Genomic DNA, 22742 nt, shown 5'->3' with positions numbered 1-22742 from the left:
TACTCTGCTGAACACAGTCATTTACAATCGATCTTCGAATGAGAAGAGGGGAGGTTGCCGGAAATGCAGGTTTCGCGACGGAAGTGCGCGTCGCCGAATGAACTCTATCGCGGCGTCGCTCTGGCGACCAGTCTCAGGTCTCGGAAGTCTGATCCAATCAACCGGCGACCGTTGACTGGTGGATTCTTATCGTTGCTGAGCGATTTTCGCTGATTTGTAAGGTACCATTATTCGTAACGATCCGTTGTATGATCCGTTGTTTTCACGTCTTGTTCACATCAAGTAATGATTCACGTGCGCAATCAGAATTGCATAATGACGCACGCACATCGAAACACTGCGCGCGGCGAAACATTTCGACGAATTTTCACGCACAATGTCGCTATGACGCTATAACTTTATCGTGTTGTTATCGGAGCGTGAGATTGTAGCTCGGGCGGGAATACGAAAGCCGTTACGAGATAAACATTAGAATATTGTAGTAAGACGTCTCTTTTTGCAGGTTAACGCATAATTTATAACCATGATGACTGTACCACCGGATACCTATCAGATATCACTGAATATTATAGAGGCGATCAAACAACACCCGGTGCTCTATTGTACCGAGGTGAAGGGTGTACCGGTGAAGCTGCAGGACTTCAAACAAAAAGTCTGGAAACACATCTCGGACGAGCTTGGACTAGATCGTACGTTTTTATATGTTATTTCTTTTTTATGTATTTTGTTAATGACTGTATCGTATATTATACAATGTTTATTTTGCAATGTTTATTTTCACTGAGATAGGATACTATTCCTTTGTATCTAAAAATATAATAGAACAAAGTAAACTTTCAATAATTGTAAAGCCTGATCTATGTAAGATGCAGAACATGGGTTGCAGGTCACAGAACTAAAAACTAGCCTATCGTATTTTAATTATAAGATGCAGAATGCAGGAAGTTGGATGAACTTCAGCTTTTGCATTATATGTTCTGTGTCCTATGTATTGCGGTTCGTAACTTATTACAATCTGAAATATACGTTGGGCTTAAAAGTAAATATTCTGTTCAACGCAGCCAATGACTATGTGCGGAGGAAAAAGCTGCTTTGCAACTGTTGTAAAATTTTTTAATGTGTTTGGTTGTATCTTTAATTCTTCATTAAAGCATAATTTATTAAATCTAAATCATATTATTTTTTCTGCTGAATGTAGTTATTGATCATATTCAGCAAAATGATTTAATTCAGAAGTGAATTGATCAATGAGTGTTCAGTGATTCTTTAATATGATTGATTCTTTACCTTTAATTCTTTGCTGGATCTAAGTGTAGGAATCAATCGTATTAAAGAATCACTAAGCGTTCGCTGAATATTTTTCTCTGTGGAATATAATCTTGTTTACTCCACAACTGTTGAAAGTTTTCTTCGCTGCAATAGATATATATATTTCTCTAGATCTAAAAGTATAATCCAATCAAGGTGAAAAAAATTTCCATCTATTGTAAAATAAATAATTTGCTAAATATGACCATTGGCTGCTGTCTGTTGTAGCTACTTGGGTTAGGCTAAGATGGAAGAACCTTAGAGATACTTACTGTCGTATCTTAAAGTGCAAGAGTAAGACAGAAGAGGGTATAAGAAGAAAAAAATGGATCTTCGAGGATTCTTTGAGCTTTGTAAAATATCCGTAAGAAATATCCATGATTATTTGATGATTTTGTTGGCGGTTTACTCAAGTCTGATTTTCTCAAGAATCAAGAATACTTTTACAGGTGTGAAGTGGATTATCAGCCACAGTGTGTAGAACTAACCAAGGAATACATACAACAGATAAACTCAAGTGATGTAAGTGCCGAAGGTTTACTGGAGCAATTAGAAGACCGAAATAATGAGGACTATACCGAATATCTGGAAGTTCTTGAAGAGACATCAGCTGACCCAGTTGTAATGGAAACTGAGACGATAGAAACGTTGGACAACATTAATGTAGAGATAGCTGCTCAAGAGGAAGTGGTGAATGAACAAGATATGGATATGGACAACTACATTCAGCAAATACAGTCAAAGTACCGAAAGATACGTCCAAAACGAATGAAGATCGAACATTCTTCCTCTTCGAAAACATCTAGCACTAATAAAATAAAAAAATCTTCCTTGAAGATAAATAAAAATAATGTGAATGCAAATGATACCAATACAGTGGTTAATCCAGTTGCTAATACAGTGGCTGTTCTTGAAAAAAATTTACCACCTAGTACATCAATTACGCTTGTGAAAGAATCAAACAATATGAAGAACAATGACACTAACAAACAAATTCACTTAGCATCCGAGAGTAAGAGTATAGAATTATTTTTCGACAGCATGGCACAGGCAGTGAAAAAACTACCACCTAAAGCACAAGCGGATATCAAGATGCATATCTGCAAACTCGTTACGGAAGCAGAGGTGCAGTACTCTGGTCTCAGTACAACACAGAGCACGCAACAATTCATAGCACCACCCGGCATGATACCTAAGCTAATATTAATACCTTGTAATATGTTAGATAATCAAAATGGTAAAAATTGATCCATTTATATTGTGTATATGCTGAATAATGTTATCAGATTTGCTATAAAATTAAAAATACAATTATATTTTATTTTAACAATTTACATTTGCTATGTACCTCGTTTCTAATATAAAATTAAAAAGAAAAAAAATATATATGTAAAATATTGCAGTCATGTCAGCTATGTTACATAGCTTTTTTATAGAATTAATATCAATAAAAGAATTATATTTTGAATCATTTTAAATTCATTAATTTATTTCCTTTAACAGAAATTAATTTATGTGAAAAGTACGAATGGTTTATTATATGAAGAATATAAAAGTACGTAAAGTACAATGCATGAATCGCTAAATATTTGCAAATATCTGTTTCTAAATAATATTAAGAATTATTTCTTGTATTATAAATATTTTATAATGGGAATATTTACATTGGTGAAAAATGTAAAAAAGTCCAGAGCCTACATCAGCTATTCGGATGCACAAAAATTCTTTATCCGAGAGAGAATAGCTGATGTAGGCTTTGATGAGCTTTTTTAAATTTTTCACTGATTGATTCTTTCGAGCCTTATTTACATATATTTGTTTAATATGTATATTCTATTCCAAATCATTGAAGAACAACTATAATATATTATCTAAACTTACTTTAAAAAGCATATAATTAAATAACAAAAATACAAGAACTCTTCTAATAAAATAAATAACAATAAATGAAGGGCAAAGCAAGAGTCAGCGCATTTCTTTAAAAAGTCATATAATTAAAGGCATAAATTAAAAGTACAGAAAAGATAAAAAAAAGAAGAAAAAATGTATACTAAGAAATAATAACGGTGAAAAAATAAACATATAACATTACAAGAGCGCGAACATTAGTCGACACACAATGTCTGTTTTTACGCCTGCATTCCACTCTTCTTTATTCTATTTTATTGTTATTTGTTATACTTATATGGATACATTAGTTTTGATCTTTTACATGTTTGTTGGTGAGTGTTTATTTTTTATCATAATTACGGTTGTTAATTTATTTAAGTTTACTTTTTTCATAAGAGGTCTTTTTCTTTTTTTCTTTTTTATCAACTAGAACTTTCCTAAGAGACATGATACATTTTTGACTATTCAATCGTGCGAATAATGTCAAGTTCTACATCGAGACTCAACCGAACTGCGTGTATTCTTAATTTGTGAACATTTGCGATAATTATTTTTTAATTTTGTTTCCATTATATTTTAACGTCTGAAGAGGGCTCAATCCGGTAGCCGAAACTTGTAATGTTATATGTTTATTTTTTTCACCGTTATTTCTTATACATTTTTTCTTCCTTTTTTTTTTATCTTTTCTGTATTTTTAATTTATGCCTTTAATTATATGACTTTTTAAAGAAATGCGCTGACTCTTACTTCGCCCTTCATTTATTGTTATTTAGCATATAATTAATTATTCTGTTGACAAAAGGCGGAGAAATAATGTTAAAAAATTGCTATAAAAATTGGATAGTCTGTTGTGTTTAACAAAAACACTCGTTAATTATCCTTCAAGTATTTTTTTTCTATTTTTCTTCTTCAGATTGTCAAAATTATTCATCTTTTATTTTAACTTTTAATTATTTGAAGATTGCAATCAGACAAGGAAAATTGTTAAAACTCGGTTATACAATATAAATACGTTCTCAAGAAAGATAACGTTGCAGAATAATTGTTATGATGTATCGACGAAGATATATTCGATAAATATAGACTCTTTATCGCGTAGAAACTGAAAAAATGCAGTTAGATAATTATGAAAAAAATAATAAATTTTTATCTATTGTAGATTAAGAACAGATGAAGCATGACAACATACAAAAGAATACAATACTTCACTAAGTATTATTGCGTCCATTATCAGCAATTAAAATTATAAAAATAGTTCATTATCGAATAGTTTAATATATAAAAGTCTGCATAAAAAATATAAATCAGTTGCGTATTTAAACAATTTAACATTTTTCATAATAGTAAATCAAAAGTGAGAGAGGAAAGACGGAATCCGCTTTAATTGCCTACAAAAAATATTACGAAAGTAGATACGTACTATTCCCAAATACTACATAAATATGTAAATTGAATAATTATAAATCGAAGCAATAGTGAAAGTCTATCTCTTTAAAACACAAGTTTTCTACTAATATGGCATACTAATTTCTCGAAAATAAATGACAGAAAAAAAAAATAGTTTACCTTCTATCAATTGAAACACGTGCCTAAAATACACGTGCGCATGTCGTTTTTAATTAGCGAGAAAAACTGGAATTTCTGTTTCGTCTATAATCTGCAGTTTCTTCAGTAGTATTTAGTAGAAAAAAATATCGAACGTGAGTCGACAATTTCGTGTTGACAAACGGCTGATAACTGTTTGTTTCATTTAATACTGACTCGGTACTAACCCTACTGACTGATAAACAGTTGTAAATGTTTCTTGAAGGAAGGATGAACTAAGGAGTGTCTCTTCGTCGGATCAGTTAAGATACGGCTGACGAGGATGTTGCGACACTTGACACGTGTGCAGAAGCACACAGACCTGCTGAAACAGTACTCGTCGGTTCAGTTTGCGAACTCCTTCAGGAGAGAGGTGAGTTACGAGCGTATTGATCGGGAACGATTGGAGGTTAGGGATCTGACGGACGACATTTCGATCGAATGAAATTTAATATTGAATGTAATAGACGACTCTTAGTAATTTCGTCGAATTTTCGTCTTCTTTTGAAGCGACGCGACGTCTCTCATCGCGATGTCAAGTGTAATTTGTGCGTAATCGCGAATCTATATTTGACTGAATATAACTAGAAATTTAGTTTATGTTTGTTACAAATTTTGATGAAGACGCTTTTAGTGCGAGAAGCAGAAAATTATGGCTGGAATGACGAAAATCGTCGCTCGGCATTGCGAACGAAGCGTTGAAAACAAAAGGTTTTTTGAGATTAGGAAATTTGCCTTACCGATGGAGCGCAATCGACGACACGTGACAGAACAACGCGCGAAATTTGAATGTAATTGGAAGAATAATTTTAATCAATTCTTATATTTAAGACCGTCTTAAGTACGGTATTAAGATGTCATAAACAAATCACAAAGGCATTATTAGCGTTTTAAGATATTACTTAAGATGGTCTTGAAATAAAAACTGACTGTGAAAATCAGCTATACTTGTATTTTTATACTGTAAAGTAATTAAATGATTGTAAATATTTTATAAACAGTAAAGCGGTGAATCTTTGTTTTGTGCTTCATAAAAATCAGAAGTGAAAATTTTAAAACACGTAAATATCTAAAATATTTTATGAAGAAAGGTAAAAATCTTACATTAAAAATTTATCATTTTTATTTGTCTTTTGCGTAGACAGGAATGAATATTTTTGTCAAAGACTGATATGAATAAATTGAACTGGACATAACGTCATATTAAATTTACAGAGTTCAGAGAGTAAAGGCAATGATGACATAAAAAGGTTCAAAGAATTTGTCGACACTGTCACCCCACAGGAAAGATTCCTGAAAAATATAAAGCAAGATTGGAAGTTGTTGAAACGTGTACTATCTGACAGACAATACTCTGACTTCGAAAAATTTTGGGAGAGACCTCAAATAATTCCTTCTACTTGTGACGTGCTTATCATTGGTGGTGGAGCAATTGGTAGCTCGATAGCATATTGGTTAAAGCAGAAAGTCCATAGAGAAGAATTCAGTGTTGTCGTAGTTGAGAAAGATCCTTCAGTAAGATTTTGATGTATTTTCTAATACATTTTGAAGATCTTTTTTGGATTAATAATTTATTAAGTTTGATAATTAATTAAATGCATAATTAATTAAGTATTATTTCAGTATACTAAGGCTTCCACGACTCTTTCGGTGGGTGGTCTACGTCAACAATTTTCTCTTGAAGAAAATATCCACATGTCACTATATGGCGCGGAATTTTTGCGAAATATTAATGAGCATTTGAGTATCCCCGGAGAATCGCCCATCGATGTGAATTTTCATCCTTATGGCTACTTGATATTGGCAACTGAGGCAGGCGCTGAGACTTTAGTACAGAACTCTAAGCTGCAGAATTCTTTAGGAGCAAAAAATGTCGTTCTTACTAAAGAGAAGCTAAAGCATATGTTCCCTTGGATAAATACTGACGGGATTGCGGCAGGTTGTCTTGGGTTGGAAAAAGAGGGATGGTTCGATCCATGGTCTTTGTTATGTGCCTTCAAGAAAAAAGCTAATTATTTGGGTGCTCAATATGTTAATGCTGAAGTCAAAGCTTTTCAATATAGGGAGTTTCCAGGAGATTATGATGAGAATATGAATTGTTCGAAAAGGTTAAACAACGTAGTTGTAAGTATGCATTATATATATACATTCCTTCTATTTTATTTATTTATATATAAATATAAAATATTTGTTGTTCAGTTATAAAAGATTTTTAGATACAAACTGCGTGGAGTCGATCATTTGATCTACTCAATAAATACATTGATTATATGGATTAATCAATTCCACGCGATCTAGCTAGTTACGAATGTAGAATAATATCTAATAGATAAACATGTTTTGTGTCAGATAAAAACAAACGACGGTGAGACTAGGACAATAAAATTTGCTATAGCTATTATTGCTGCGGGCGCTTTTAGTGGCGATGTAGCCGAGTTGGCTGATATCGGAACAGGCGAAAACCTATTATCTGTACCTTTACCAGTTATACCCAGGTAATTTAATGATGATAAAGACTTGAATTTTACTACTTTTTGTTTCTTTATCTTTATTATTATTAAATGATTTTCGTTTGCAGAAAGAGATATGTATATTGTTTCCATTGTCCTAATGGACCTAGCTTAAATACACCTTTAACGATTGATCCCAGTGGTACATATTTTAGGTACGAGTTCAATTTAAGTACAACATATACTCTTCTACTACAAATTAAATAATTAATAACGATAAATAAATAAAATGATTTGTGAAATGTAAATAAAATTATTTCCAGACGCGATGGTTTAGGAGGTAATTTTATCGGCGGAAAATCACCAGAACCAGACGAGGAGCCATCAGTTGAGAACTTGGATGTCGATCACGAATTTTTTAACAATAAAGTGTGGCCTTCACTCGCTCACAGAGTACCGGCATTTGAAAACTTAAAAGTACGTTTATTTTTCATTATCTAATAACATGCAATTAACATATACATAATTAAACATAAGGATATTTACGAGTGTAACAAATATAGAACTACTAAGTGTATTAATGTGTTAAAGTTACATATTAAACACATGAATACCATATTCAATCAAAGTTGTCTTTCGTGCCAAAAAAGATTAGTAATATTTTTTGTGAATTTATTGAGCGTTGGTTTAGGACTATATTTCAAGAACGATAAATAATCGGTGCACAATTTACTTAAGCTCTAGAAGTTGTTCAAATTCAATAAAAATATTAGGCGGAGTACCACCTTGATCGAATGACATTTCATGTGTATTTAATTTCATCGATCGATTTTCAATTAATGAAGTCTTATATATATATAAACTTTTTTCTCCTAATGATGTATATTTTATTTTTATAAATCAGGTGAAATCTTCGTGGGCTGGATATTATGAGTACAATACTTTCGACGAAAATGGTATTATTGGCCAGCATCCTTACCATCTCAATGTATTTTTAGCAACTGGTTTTAGCGGACATGGTATCCAGAAAGCGCCCGCGGTGGGGCGTGCAATATCAGAGTTGATTCTTCACAATCGTTTTGTAACTATAGATTTGTCCAAATTAAGTTTCGATAGGTTCTTAACATCAGAACCCATGAGAGAGGCTAACGTTTTTTAGGTAACAAAAAATAATGGTTTTTATTTGATTATATTATATATAAATATATAATAAATTTGTAAATATAATTATTACAAAATTTAAAAATTATTTAGATACCTTTTTATCGAAAGATCTAAATGTAGTAGTTTCATTGAAATACAATTTTTATAGTAATAACACAATGTATTTTACAATAGTAATAAATTGTACATATAAAATTAATACAATTTCACGTTTCATGTTTCATAGATAAAATTTGATTCATGTATGCTGCAGCTTCTTCTTCACCTACATTTTGTAATATATTTCTCAAATCACTGAGAGATGTGTTAGTTTGTATCTATAAAGAAATAAAAATTACATAAGTATTCAATCGTTTATCTTAATGAAAATGTATATTCGAAAGATTGCAAAATAACGCGTAAAATATTTGACGAGAAAATGAGAATCTTACAGCGATATAATTTAAGAGGAGTAACGACGAACTGGATGTCTGTTTAAAGATATTCATTAAGTACTTGTAGTCGAAATAATGTGCCAATTTTTTCCATCCTTTTGTCTCGTCTAAAATGTTTGCCAATTGCTTTTCTTGATCTACATCCATCCAAACTTTTTGTGTATCGTTTATATTTTCTTCTTTTATCGTGTTTATTAACATATCATTTTGACCATAGACGAGTTGTAAGATCTGTAACAATTTTTTTAATGACGATTGTATGTATATTTTTTATAACGATACCAATAAGACAACATGAAATGTTTTCCATACGTCTGGTTTATTTGATGCTAAGTCAAAAGATGATTGCCCATTGTCCCATTCTTCCATATTTTCGTCTTCTGAATGCACTTCAATTTTTATATCTTGTATCTGTTCTCCGTCAACCTATTATTAAGACAATCAAATTTAATAAAAACAAAATGTTAAGATATTGATAAGTTGTACATACGTTATTTGATTCACGATTATAATTCCTTATGTGCGGATCAGCACTGTATTTCATTAGAAGAGCACATATCTCTTTGGCTTTTATTCCTGGTGTAACTATTGCGGTGTGCAGTGCTGTATTTCCACTAAAGTTCTTCTTGTTTACATCTATTTTGGTCTGCTCGGACAATTAAGAATATTAGTAACATGATTTTTTATATAAAAATATTTTCAACAAATATTCAATCCTACATTTTTTAACAGAAATTCAACAATGTCTTTGTGACCTCCTTCGACTGCTATATGTAAGGCAGTTCTTCCATAGGTCATGTCAGTGTTATTTACGTCTGCGCCAGCTTTAATAAGAGAACATACTGCATGATACGAGCCAGCTTGGGCAGCTAATTGCAAAGGTGACCATCCACAATCTGTATTTGCTTCGATGTTGATGTCTTTTTCAGCTAATAAAACATCAATGCTTCCTTCTGCTTCAGGAACTAAAATTATATAAATTCATATATAGGATAAAATTATTATTATTATCATTATTTAATATTTGCTGGGATATATTCGCAACTACGAATTACATTTGATCTCTGAATCAAAATATTGTACAAAGGATCAATTTATCAATTTTTTTTAAAGTGTTCATTTTAAGTACTTTTAAATTAATAGGTACATTTTACAGCTCTATGTAATGGCATTTGTCCATAATGATCTGTTATATTAGGATCTGCTCCAAGCACGAGCAATGCTCGTATAATTTCTGGTTGATCTTGCGAAGCAGCATAATGCAACGGAGTCTAGAATATAATTACGATACCATTAAAATTTTTTGTAATTAAATAAAATATACTAGCATTTTTTAAAAAGCTTACCTTTCCAGAACTATTTCGAATGTTCACCAATTCTTCAGCATCTGTATTTAGAGTGCTCATGAGCATTAAGATACGTTTTACATTGTTCCTTTGTCCATATCGGAGCGCACAGTGCAATGGCGTATCTCCGTAAGTTGTTCTGTCTTTGAACGATATTTTAATAATATCTTTTGCTTCATGCGGCTTGATTTTCATGTTCTTTATTGAATCGATAATAACATCTTTCGCGAATAATGTTTCCTCCTGTAGAAATATAAAATTCAGACTTGATAACATATAACATTGATGCAAAAAGAAATTTCGATAATGAATGTGTTTTGTAAATAGCATATATTGAAGTTAATACTAGCCTTTTTACTCGGCGCACCATCATAAGTTAACTTATCTTCGCCGCCTTGGTTTAACAATTTCTCATATACTAGAAGATATAATTCGTATTACACAACGTAAACATAACGTTTTTATATATGTAACTTTTGAATGTTTTTATTCACATAAAAACAAATACTTACAGTCTAAATTTATGTGATCGACAAAATCACGAAACTCACTAGAAGAACATCTATCGTCTAACATCTTTTTTATTTCTTTAGATATTTCGGTACTGTCATTGCTTGAAGGAGTTGTTAATGGTGTATTTATTGAAAGCATATCATTATTAAATGTTAATGCTTGCACCAATTCCGCACTATTTGAATGAGAGACTCGCGTTCTTTTCCTACCTGTAATTATAAAATTGGAATTATATTTAAAAAAAAATGAGAAAGATAAATGAAAAAAGAAAACTAAAAAATATAACAGATCATAACTAAGAATATTTAACATTGTTATTAACTTACCTATCATACGATCAGTTGGTTTATATGTGAACTTAATTGGTTCTGAACAATATGAATCTGAAGGACGTTCTAATTGTATGAAAACTTCTTTTGGAGAAGTGATATTTCGATCTCTGTATGGTGGAGTTCTGGAAATATAGCACAATTAATCATATGCGTTGTGAAAGAAAAAAATATTTAAATGCGCTAATCATATGTACATACCGAAATACCACAGCATATTGATGATGGACATCTAATTCCGAAAAACAACCATAAGCTATCCAGATTTCAGTGTCATCATCGTCGAGTTCAAAGAACTTTATCTTTATGTTTTCTATAATATAATGCGTTTTTTAATATCAATATATATATTGGTGTTTATAGGCAAGCATATTTAGCTGAAATGCTAAAAATTGATACTTACTTTTTGAAACTTTTTCCACAAGCATAAATACCTCTTCGCCACCTTCACAGCTGCTAGTGAATTTGTCAATTCTGCATATCTTAAGTTCTCCAGTTAGTGCACTTTCTATTAAAATTAATGATTTCTTTATACATTATTTCCATTATTCATAGTTATTTCCAGTGTTCATTTATACACAATAACAACATAAAAAAAGGTTTAAATCATTAAAATTTTATTATATTAATTTAAAAATACAATTTTAATGTAATAACTGATTACAAGAGGAATAAGAATGTTCTTTCTCGGTTCTGACTTTTTTTGTAAGCAACTAAAACAAATGATAATTTTTTGTTTGTATCGTTGTAGTACAAATGAGCGATATGTAGTATATATAATATAGGGTGTCTCAAAATTCGCAAATTTTGGGAACCTGTGTATGTATATAAAATATAAAAATTGAGAGAGAATTTCTTGATAAATCTTTCTTCAAAATAAATTGTTATTGCAATAAATTATTTAAACTTACTCAAATTATTGATTGGGTTGCTATAAACCGGTGCTGTAATTGGTCTCATAATATTATGTTGATCTTTGATAAATGCTTGAAAACAAAGACAAACACTATTTAGATTTATAGTTTTTTGATATTGCGCGACGTCAGATTTAATCTGTAATCATTGTAAATTGCTATTTAAAAACATTTAATTTATTTGTTAAGGTAAAAATATTAATCCAATGTGTAAAATGATTTTCAAACTGATAAATGGCATTAAGATTTACCTGCGCATCATCACGAAGATTGAGAGTAGCGTTTATATTTGAACGTTTCCGTTCTTCTAGAATTTCTTCGCGCAACTTTCGTACTATTTCGTCCTTAATATGTCTTCTCGCTGTATGTATTATGCCCATACCAACAAATCTGTAACACAAGCATAATGCTGATTAAAGAATGAAACAAGATAACTACGTTTAACATTATGCTAGAAGATATAAACATACTCAGCTGTAAAATCATTTGGAGATGAAACTTCCATATAATGTGGTTCCCCTATATCTGCACTATTTATTCGTCTCACTAATCTATGAGCATGCGGTATTCTTAGGTCTTCGTCAATTGTAACTAATGTGCAACGTATGATCGCATTATCCGAATAATTATGTAACTGAAAATATGAGTAATAATAACATCATTAGATATAAAGAAACTAGTTTAAACAATTCCATATTAATATTTTGATAAGTCTGTTTATATAGAATTCAGCATAATTACTTTGACCGTAGGTACGTTATTTTTATTTCGTTTACGTCCAGTATATACCCCAAGCAAGCTTCCATGAGTTCCCACCATTTCAGATTTGTATCGAAATCTAAATTTCTCCACGGGCTGCACCATGATACTGAGATATGGTTCACCAAGTATCGTTACTACCAAGTTATAAAAAAAAATTTGATATGTATTTTTCAAATAAAACAACTGTCACTAACATTAGAAAAGAGTTTAATATTAAATTATATAATAATATTAAATATTCATTATTCAGCTGGTATTAGTAAGTTACGTTTCAGACAATTTAAAATTAGAATGCATACCTGCATTTGTTAGATTAATATAATCATCAGTGACATGCATAGGCGACGAGGACGTCGACATAGGCGATGTCATGCTGATGTTTCCTTGAGATCCAGAACTACTGAATGGACTTAGAACACTTGTACTATCCATTGATGTTAAATCTGGAAGATGCAAAATACATGTATATAAAATCTTTTAATTAATTTATTTGTGTGTACACAAAATAAATACGTTTATATTAATTAGCAATAATGGTTCCATTCACAACTCATTTTAATAACTATACATAATACAAAGCACAAATACAAGTCACATCCAAAAAGTACAGTGAATGCAAAAGTATTCGTACAAGGGACATAAAAAATTATTTTTAAAAAGGAAACATTAATTGATAAGAAAGATAGAAAGTCAATGTGAGCCAGCACAGGTAGTGTGCAAGAATATTATATATTTCGGAATGAAATAAATGTAGTTTTTGAAAAAATTCAATTGTGTAAATTTAAATATGCACTGACTGCTTACTATTTCGTCAATATAATGAATGTAGAATGTCTGTCGTATTTAATTGAATACTCAAACAAATTATATTATCTGCAATATACATAAAAAATAATAAAAGACATAAAATACTAATACAAAAAATATTGAAGAAACTGGATACACTTACATTACATATTGACGATTGTCAGATAATTTAGAACGTGTGTACAGTAAGATATTTCAAGAGATGTGTGAAGAGATCAATACAAAATTGTTATTAAATAATGGGATAATAATACAATAAAAAAAAGAAAAACGAAAAGTCAAACGAGTTATAAAAACAAAGTATGCGCATTAACTATAAAACTTGGAAAAATCATTCTTCTTAAAATAAATTATGGTATAAAGTACTTATTTAAATTTACACAGTTAAATTTTTTTAAAAACTATATTGATGATGATCCAATAATAAGGGTTGAAACGTCTGTAATTTTATTTCATTTCGAAATATAGTGTTCTTGCACACCAACAACCTGTGCTGGTTCACATTGGCTTTCTATCTTCCTACGATTTATTCTTTGGAGCCTTCAATCAAGATTGAGAATTAATTGATAATTTATAAATAAAAAATAAAATAGACTATAATATCTGCAGACAAACAAGGGGTATAATTGTTTTTTTACATAATAACACCAAAGTTCTTTTTTGAACTAAATGTAAACAATTTTATAAATTATTACTGTTTGTAATAATTTGAGATCTGTATTGACAATTGAACATGGGATGATCAGACCTAACCTCGATAAACTAAGATATTGCTGATGAAAAAGTAATACAAAAGTAGGGCAAAAAAAGAAGACATTTTAAACTGTAATACAAAATAAGTATGTAGTATATTTGAACTCCAAAATAGAAGAAAAAGAGTATACATTTAAAAAGCCTAGAATGATAAAAACATGAATTTAGTATCAGTGAAAAATGATTTTATATAATAATACTTAATAATTTTATCACAGATACATAATAATGATCTAATAATTAGCTTGCTATATACTTTACGTGCGATAGGTTTAATAGCTTCTGGTACCTTCACTCTCAAAATGAATACCAAAAAAGTGCACCCCGAACGTGCTGAAAACCCGATATAGACATCTTAAAAAAAAGGTACATGTCCGGGAAAACTACACATCTAATCACCCTAATCATAAAACATAGATGTCACACGATTAAGCGTCAGGATGCGAAACTGACTGACAGAGTAAGTTAATGATGCTGCAATAATAATGACATGCACAATAATGCATTATTGATGTAAATTGTTAGTCGTGTTAACACATATCCTAGCACTCTTCCGACAGTTCGGACGCAGAACAAAAAAGCGCGCGGCGCCAGGGCGCGTGCTCGTATTACCGTTGAACTGGAAGTACTGGTCCTCGTTATCTCCAATAACACCAGTCGTCAATATGCTGCGCATCGCCATATTAATATTTTCGTACGCGTCCGGCATTCTCTTCACTTCGTAAACTAGCAAGATGTGACTCGAGGAGTGCGTTGAATCGCGTAACGATCTATTACAGTCTATCACGTGAATGCCACTGAGTACCGAGGCTTGTAGATTGACAGCCGAGAAGACTGTATGCTGGACTATTGTTCCGACAATACTGCGGTATAACGATAACTTGTTACTCACCAGACGCGTATAATCAACTGCCTTTAATTCCTGAATGCGTCAACGGCATAACCTTGACAATAATTCTCGGTTCTTCCCCGGAGCTATCATGTATGCCGACCAATCGCGTGTCAACGCAATGTATACGTGGATTTCCCGTAATTATAGGGACGTATTCGTGTCTCGCGATGCCCCGGGAAAAGTGTGCGCTATAAACACTCTGGGGGGAAGTAGTCCCCCAGATAATTAAAATGGATTAAAATTTTATCTGTTCGAATGTGTATTTTAAATAAAATAAATTATTTTTTATTCAATTGAATCCAACTAAATTCAATTGGGATTTAACTGGATTAGATTCAATTAGATGAAAAATTGCATTTTCTATTCAGATTTTTTAATTGAGCAGTATTTATAATGCGTTTAAAAAAGCTGATGAACCCAGCAAACAGCTGATCAATTTTAACTCGATGTACATAACTTTAATTTTTTGGATATCAGATTTATTTTGCATACACCTGAAACGCAAAAAAATATGAATGCTGGTAATTAGTTCCAATGCATATAAAGTATCATTTAAGACGCCACACTAATTATAGAAATATAATTATACTATCTGTCTTCTTTTCTTGTCTCTTTCAAAACGTAATACATTGTATTTCTCGTTTCTTACTTTTCATTCTGATTTTTACAATATATTTTGTTGATTTTCATAGATGCGTTTCCATAAATTTCTAATACTTAAAATTGCCAAGTCTGGATTACTAGAATTGATACTCATCTACAATTATGAGAAGATAGAAGACGATTAGTTGACAATTAGTTGAGGCACTCGCGTGAATTCGAATGCAGTTGTATTTTGATTCTCTTTTACAAGCTCTTAATCTTTTCTTCATGCTGTAATATATAATACGAAAATAATTTAGATTAATCTCAAATCAAAATCAAGCAAAAGTTCAATATATTAAGAAAACTCAAATTCAAATTGAATAGATGAGACTTTATAACAGGCCGCCTGTCCAATTTGAGCTAAAACGCAAAACCATGACGTAAAAAAAATTCAATGTGAGATTTCGTGGACTATAAAGTCTGCGAAATAGATAAGTGTCACTCATATCAGATGCTTATCAATACTTAACCGAAAATCCCCGAAATCTTACATTGAATTTTTTTACGTCGATGGCTTTGCGTTTTGACTTCATCCGGAGCTCAAATTGCACAGGCCTCATGTTTTATAATGAAACTGTACAGCAGTTTTATTATAAAGATATACTCCCAGATAGCAAAGTGTGTCAGCAAAATTGCACAAATCTGTGATTGCTTATGATGCTGGTATAACTTGTCGTAGATTTGTCTTCAACGATTTCGAATATACCGACATTGTAGCAACATGCAAACAACAATATGTATAGGTATTGCCAGCAGTTTAACAACAAGATAGCTAGTTAATGTTATTTTGCATTGTTGGCAATATGACAGCATTGTATGATATGCTGCATATTATTATGGTAATATGATGACAATAGTACGAATTTTGATGACGATTTTAAAATTGTCGACAAATTGCTGGCAAGTTACTACTCAATTTTATCATATCGTGAAGACATCAAGTTGCCAACAAATAAGGACTCAGTTGCTATGATTCTGATAGCAACACATATTTAAAAATGCACTTAGCAAGCAACATGCCAACAACAAGACAGACACGTTGCTATCTGAGCTATTGTAAAAATTTTGTTAAAGCAAAAAGAGAAAGAAACGATATGCAGTCGTAAATAAAAATAAATAAAATAAGAAAACTGAAAATATGATATGTTAGCGTTAATTAATATGTATATAATCAAATGAATTACAGGAATTTTTCCGTTGTACTTTTCCGCACGTCAACATTACTCGGTGAAAGTATGTGGTGCAGAATCATGAATACTTCAATATTACAGGAATTTTCATAGATGTTATTTCTTTCCCTAATTCATTTATCCGGTTAAAATACTTGTGTGAATGAGTAAAAAAAATACATTTATTTTATTTTTTTTTTATAATTATTCTCAGAGACAAATATTGAACATATTCGTTCGCTCTTACTATACAAATTCTTTAAATTTTTCATCGAGTTTCCAGATAAAATTTTCAAATTCATTAAATATAATTTTAATTTCATCAATTTGTATAATAAAAGTTTGGCATTGCTATCGATCTGTCTCTTATCTTAAGTGTGAGCACTGAAAGTATAAACTTCGGAAAATTCCACTTTAGATAATCAACATTATCGCAATGTTGAAATAATTCAAAATAAAATTTCCGAATTCTTAAACAACTAATTTTTTTTTACATAAAATAAAAGATCACAAAAAATTATTATTAATTATATAATATAAAAAAATTTTTAAATATAATCTTACATAAAATTTTACAATACCGATCCTAATAAAAAAGTTAGAGCTATCAAAATAATTTTTTAAAAACTTATTATCTATGACCGTCAACTAATTGACTATGGCTAAGTCATAAATAATCGTATACTAAATGAACTTGAATACTTTCTTTACCCTAGAGAAGTTCCAGAATGAGAAGTCATTTAATTTCGCAAATGTAAACATGATTATCGATCAATTACTTCACTCTTAGTTACTATAATCGTAATGTCTATTCTGCAAGATAACGATGTGGCGAATATCTATGATAGCACTTTCATACACGGTTATATCTTGCAAGACTTGATTAGCATATATATGGTGGGGAGACTGATTACAAATATATATATCTCTCTGTGGACACCTTCAAGCTATCTGAGTGTTAAATTCCACTCGTTACACGACTCGTAGAGACGCTTTCCCTGCAGACATTTGATCGGTCCACACACAACAATGTCAACTAAAAATGAAAAAATTGGGATTATTGGAAGGTAATATAATTAAAAAACTTTAATTTAGATTGTAATTCAAATTATTTAAAACTGCAAGTTGTAATAATTATGCAGTATACATTCATCGTTTAATGTGGTTTTCCAACAATTGCTAATTGATTATTCCTTATAAATCGATATCAAATAACAATAATTGATTATGAGCAATTACTATTTTTTAACAGAGTATATCGTTACTCTGTTATGTAAGTTTAGTATATTGGATTGGTTATATTATTTAAAAAATCTTTCCCTCATAATTTTAATCCTTTTTTAAAATTATTTACAAATTGTTATGCTAAAGTTTTATTAAAAGTGCGTTTTAAGTTGTCATTTTAACGATTGAAGCTGTTGCTGCACAAATTACTATTTATGAAAATAATTATTTTTTACTATTATTTTTTATAATTTTTATTTTTTTAACTTTCATAAATAAGTTTAAACTTACTTATAGAACATTATAAATGATATAAAGGCAGATAAAGTTTTAATTTGTAAAACTGACCTTCATAGTTGATTCTACATCAGCGGAAACTGTTAGTTTAGAAAGGAAAATTATATTTTTATACTAATCGCGATGTACAGTGAGTCACATTGTAAAATAAGCAAGAAAAACATTCAACAATCAAAGAGCTGTCACATTCACAATTTAAAGAGTGAATGTAAATGAATTAAATTTTGTTCTCAATATTTTATTATATTACTATTATTAATCGATCATCAATTTTTTTAAGCCATCAAATTATAATTTTTTATGAGAACGTTGAAGAAAAATTCTTAATTATATTTTTTTGTAACTTACACTACGTCCGAGATAAGATAATACGTGATAAACAACATTTCTTACAGTTATATCTAACGGAATGAAACAAACATCATAACACGCGAGAATAGACTTAAAATTAAATGTTTATCATAACATGCGAGATTACATTGCAGATTTAAAATTAAATATCGTAAGTCTCATATCTTTTCACAAAATTATTTTACCTTTATCATAATATTTATTATAGCGGATTAATCGGACGTAGCTGGGCGATGCTCTTCGCCAGCGTAGGATATCAGGTGACTATTTACGATATTGTTCAGGATCAAATTGAGAATGCATTGGAGGATATCCATCAGCAATTGAATCGTCTCGAAACCAGCGGCCTTCTCCGTGGTACACTGACAGCGGATCAGCAATTTAAATTGATAAAGGGTTTGTCTATCTCTTCTATTTTAATCTACAACAATTATTCTTATCCCTTAATCCAAAAATGATTGTGTAAAATGTAATGACTTCAATAGTTACATGTTGAAAGATTCAAAATAGTATCGATTTTTTTTATCGTTGATATTATAAGATAGCTTTCCTGATGATCTTTCTAATTCCATTTGTCACGGAATTTAATAAAGGATTCATTGTAGGATCATCGGATTTGGCGGCGACTGTGAAGGGAGCAAAACTGATCCAAGAATGCGTGCCAGAAAATCTCTCCTTGAAGACGAAAGTTTACAACGATCTTGATAAAATTGTAGATAACAAAGTGATTCTATCATCTTCAGCATCCACGTTCCGTCCATCTCTTTTTAGCGAAAAGCTGAAACACCGTGAACAAATTATCGTCTCCCACCCTGTACGTACTCTCAAACTATTTATAATATAAAATGTAATGTAGATTTTTTTTCCATTAAATCTTTGTGTTGTACAAATCCAATTAGCAAATTAATGTTTATTTATAAGAATTAATATTTATATTACATTATATAAAAAAAAAACAAGTTTATAAAATTATAAGATTTATAAGATTATATATTAAGTTTATAATTATAGAGATTTAACTTCTGATGCAGATAACAAATATTGTTTTTTTCTTGAATTTAATCTTACTGACATGGCACAGTTTTCTAAATAACTCAAGAATTAACAAGATTCAACAAAAAAGTATTGGTTATTATTTACATCATTTATTACATTATTTAGTAATCATTATAGTGTCATAAATACAGGTAAATCCTCCTTATTACGTGCCACTCGTTGAAGTTGTGCCAGCTCCATGGACGCGTTCTGATATTTCTGAGAAGACAAAGGCTATCATGACAGAAATCGGTCAGAAACCAGTTGTTTTGAACAAGGAGATCGATGGTTTTGCGCTCAACAGAATACAGTACGTAATGGGATGTGTTTTGCTTGCACAAAACTATTTTTTAAATTATCATTATCGTTTGACTATTTCTTGACACTTCACATATAAGAATCATATCAATAGATATGCACTCTTAAATGAAGCCTGGAGATTAGTGGCTGATGGAGTATTAAGTGTAAAAGACATTGATGCAGTGATGAGCGAAGGTCTCGGAATGCGTTACGCTTTCATTGGTATGTTCGAGGCCGCGCATTTGAATGCCGAAGGTGAGCCAGTCATTAAGAATTATTTGTATAATAATTAAACGAAGTTTTGCCATGGGAACGCAATTCACGTTACAACGTATCTTATAGGAATGAAAAAATATTGTGAATCATACAGCAAATCGATTTATGATACGAGCATGACTTTCGGACCGACCCCCAAATTCGTCGGTGAGATGGCGGAGAAGATAAGCAACGAATTGAACGAGATGTGTCCGCTCGACAAATTGCAGGAGCGACGAGCATGGCGAGACACCGCTTTGACGAAGTTGTCTATACTCAAGAAAGAGTTGGAACAGACGAAACAATAAAAATTTATATATTGTACACATCCAATTGATGTGCTAACACTAAAATCGTTCATAAAACAGACATGTCTAATTATATATAGGCAGGGTTGGACACGTTACTTCATAAAAATAACGCGTTATCATTACTTAGGAAAGTAATGATTTGTTACTTTTTCATAATATTAAAGATATTAGATTAAAAATTTATATTACTTAATAATCAATATTAATCAATATTAATTATAAAAATCAATATTAAACTTCAAATTCTAAATTCTCTCCAAGCTTTTATTTTTATATTAAACTCTTCTATATTTAAATCTTTAATAATTTTTTATATCAATATTTTTATATTTTAATTCGACTGAATTCGTTACTGTTACAGACAGAAAAAAGTAAGCTTACTGTACAATAAATATATAGATATATATCTGTTTTATAAACGGTAATCTTATTTTTATCATATTAAATGTAAAAGATATATATTTTTTTCGGTTGTAAAAATTAAATATGAGTTGTATATATATTAATAATCGAGATATATGTATTATTTGAAATTTACCAATCTTAAAATTATTCCTTTTAATTATATAATTTAAAAACATAAATCAAAATGAAATATTTTATTTTATTTATATAGCTACAGACTTTAACGTTTTCCTCCAACACGAGGTGCGGCTTTTTGCGTTACTTTAGCAACTTTCTGTTTTGCTACTTGTTTCGCTTTCGGAGGAGCAACAGCCTTCTTCGTCGCCTTTGCAGCTCTCTTTTGTTCTTTTGCAGCCCTGAGAAAAAGAAAACAAATGAATCAATTAAACGATATTATTATAACATTAGATAATATTACACCAATGTAATAATATTGTATGAATCCGCAAAAGCCAGACAATGTAATTGCAAAATACAGTTCTGGGTGAAGCAATCCAGTTTTATTCTAAGACGTTCTGAAATTTGACGAAGCAAAAGAGGCCTCGTCAGAGGAACAGATGTCTATTGTACGTAGTGCATCTGCATACAAAATACAGGGTGTCCCAGATCTCGCATGACACTCATTAATAACAGATTTTTTATGTTTGTATCAATTCTATCTTCTTCTCTTTTTCTAAACTTCTTCTAAACTCTTTATTACTATACAATATGTCATGCCTGAGCATGCAAATTTTAGATACATCAATTAATTAACTTTAAACTCTTATCATTTAAAAACTGCAGCCTTGACTTTAGTATTTTTGTCCCGAAATGGGACAGAAATCTACTATTGATAGATGTCATATAAAAAACGTCCTATATATTTACTATTTAATATAATAGGTCATTCACGTTACTTAAAATTCCTAAAAATATTACACTCAAAAAGAAGTAAATATTCAGATAAATATTTAGATGTTAAAAGGAAAGAAAGCAAAGATGTTAAATGCAAAAAGAACAATGCAAACAAACTTAAATATATATATATATAAATATATATATATATTCAAATGTTGGAGAGAGAGAGAGAGAGAGAGAGAGAGAGAGAGAAAGCAAAGATGTCAAATAAAAAGTATAAATGTGAACAGACTTACTGTCATTTCTAAATTATCTTAAAACAATTAATTTCTTAACAAATAAATAGAAATAATCAAAAGAATACATACTTGATTGCCTGTTCTCGTTGGGCCCTACGAATCTCTGGCTTCATGTTACGTTTAGCCAAGATATCTGTGAGAGAAGCACCTACAATTGCACGCTGAAACTTCTGTGCACGCCTCGTCCTCTTCTTGGTTTGCTCCTCTTCTTGACCCTTTTTGTGTTTACGTCTGAAAGACAAATCACAATTCCATTAATAACAGTCAAAGCTCGAGAAATCATACACCGGTTTGACGTATATCTTTACCTGTATAAAACAGTCCATGTCACTTTCCTAGGATTTCGCCTCATCAAATGTGCGGACTCGCATTTCGAGTTGAGGAAGGTGAAAGTCTGAGAAAATGAGACTAAAATAGGTTACGCCAACACGTGCAATAACAGATGATGGAGTAAATACAGGACGCGTT

General features: G+C 30.7%; 4 protein-coding genes across 5 annotated transcripts in view; 2 read left to right on the top strand and 2 right to left on the bottom strand.

Moving 5' to 3' along the window:
- The first annotated feature begins 249 nt into the window (after positions 1 to 249).
- On the top strand, positions 250 to 8391 carry LOC108750827 (FAD-dependent oxidoreductase domain-containing protein 1-like). 2 transcript variants are annotated; one of them, XM_018490618.1, is made up of 9 exons: positions 250 to 689; positions 1537 to 1672; positions 1758 to 2545; positions 6005 to 6297; positions 6406 to 6906; positions 7132 to 7277; positions 7361 to 7447; positions 7556 to 7709; positions 8137 to 8391. In XM_018490618.1, exons 1-9 carry the CDS (start codon positions 524 to 526, stop codon positions 8389 to 8391), a joined length of 2526 nt encoding a protein of 841 aa, XP_018346120.1. In that variant the 5' UTR covers positions 250 to 523. The 2 variants fall into 2 exon arrangements, with proteins under 2 accessions (XP_018346120.1, XP_018346119.1); XM_018490617.1 differs by lacking the exons at positions 250 to 689; positions 1537 to 1672; positions 1758 to 2545 and adding an exon at positions 4792 to 5155 and having other exon boundaries at positions 5998 to 6297.
- A 211-nt stretch (positions 8392 to 8602) lies between these two features.
- LOC108750731 (nuclear factor NF-kappa-B p110 subunit) lies at positions 8603 to 15183 on the bottom strand. The gene is made up of 18 exons (XM_018490425.1): positions 14867 to 15183; positions 12994 to 13137; positions 12674 to 12828; positions 12403 to 12566; positions 12184 to 12322; positions 11930 to 12071; positions 11422 to 11526; positions 11220 to 11331; positions 11016 to 11143; positions 10689 to 10898; positions 10527 to 10594; positions 10177 to 10419; positions 9978 to 10101; positions 9551 to 9795; positions 9321 to 9476; positions 9143 to 9256; positions 8828 to 9061; positions 8603 to 8713 (listed from the first exon to the last, which is right to left on the bottom strand). Exons 1-18 carry the CDS (start codon positions 14961 to 14963, stop codon positions 8603 to 8605), a joined length of 2691 nt encoding a protein of 896 aa, XP_018345927.1. The 5' UTR covers positions 14964 to 15183.
- A 2647-nt stretch (positions 15184 to 17830) lies between these two features.
- On the top strand, positions 17831 to 20876 carry LOC108750732 (lambda-crystallin homolog). Its single transcript, XM_018490426.1, has 6 exons — positions 17831 to 18027; positions 19041 to 19228; positions 19438 to 19646; positions 20020 to 20177; positions 20280 to 20422; positions 20510 to 20876. The coding sequence occupies exons 1-6, from the start codon at positions 17990 to 17992 to the stop codon at positions 20728 to 20730; spliced, it is 957 nt and encodes a 318-aa protein (XP_018345928.1). The 5' UTR covers positions 17831 to 17989; the 3' UTR covers positions 20731 to 20876.
- Positions 20877 to 21317: 441 nt separating this feature from the next.
- Positions 21318 to 22742, bottom strand: part of LOC108750459 (60S ribosomal protein L24) — a 1991-nt gene continuing 566 nt past the window's right edge. The window contains exons 3-5 of the mRNA XM_018489909.1: positions 22583 to 22668; positions 22344 to 22505; positions 21318 to 21494 (exon numbers count right to left, since the gene is read on the bottom strand). Of these exons, the coding sequence (XP_018345411.1) occupies positions 21359 to 21494; positions 22344 to 22505; positions 22583 to 22668 (384 nt within the window). The 3' untranslated portion in view covers positions 21318 to 21358. The remainder of the gene's footprint in view (positions 21495 to 22343; positions 22506 to 22582; positions 22669 to 22742) is intronic.

This window comes from Trachymyrmex septentrionalis, unplaced genomic scaffold, assembly GCF_001594115.1.
Source record: "Trachymyrmex septentrionalis isolate Tsep2-gDNA-1 unplaced genomic scaffold, Tsep1.0 scaffold37, whole genome shotgun sequence".
Taxonomy (NCBI): Eukaryota; Metazoa; Arthropoda; class Insecta; order Hymenoptera; family Formicidae; genus Trachymyrmex; species Trachymyrmex septentrionalis.
This window is presented reverse-complemented; position numbering and strand designations above follow the sequence as displayed.

What these genes read in the sequence shown, in the direction of transcription:
- LOC108750827 (XM_018490618.1), top strand. Translation starts at nt 524, where the DNA reads ATGATGACTGTACCACCGGATACCTATCAGATATCACTGAATATTATA. An exon ending in TTGAGCTTTGTAAAATATCC is followed by an intron (nt 1,673 to 1,757) that starts GTAAGAAATATC and finishes ATACTTTTACAG; the next exon opens with GTGTGAAGTGGATTATCAGC. An exon ending in CCTTTACCAGTTATACCCAG is followed by an intron (nt 7,278 to 7,360) that starts GTAATTTAATGA and finishes TTTCGTTTGCAG; the next exon opens with AAAGAGATATGTATATTGTT.
- LOC108750731 (XM_018490425.1), bottom strand. Translation starts at nt 14,963, where the DNA reads ATGCCGGACGCGTACGAAAATATTAATATGGCGATGCGCAGCATATTG. An exon ending in CGATCACATAAATTTAGACT is followed by an intron (nt 10,595 to 10,688) that starts GTAAGTATTTGT and finishes TATATCTTCTAG; the next exon opens with TATATGAGAAATTGTTAAAC. An exon ending in ATAATCGTGAATCAAATAAC is followed by an intron (nt 9,257 to 9,320) that starts GTATGTACAACT and finishes TCTTAATAATAG; the next exon opens with GTTGACGGAGAACAGATACA.
- LOC108750732 (XM_018490426.1), top strand. Translation starts at nt 17,990, where the DNA reads ATGTCAACTAAAAATGAAAAAATTGGGATTATTGGAAG. An exon ending in AAATTATCGTCTCCCACCCT is followed by an intron (nt 19,647 to 20,019) that starts GTACGTACTCTC and finishes TCATAAATACAG; the next exon opens with GTAAATCCTCCTTATTACGT. An exon ending in TTTGCGCTCAACAGAATACA is followed by an intron (nt 20,178 to 20,279) that starts GTACGTAATGGG and finishes TCATATCAATAG; the next exon opens with ATATGCACTCTTAAATGAAG.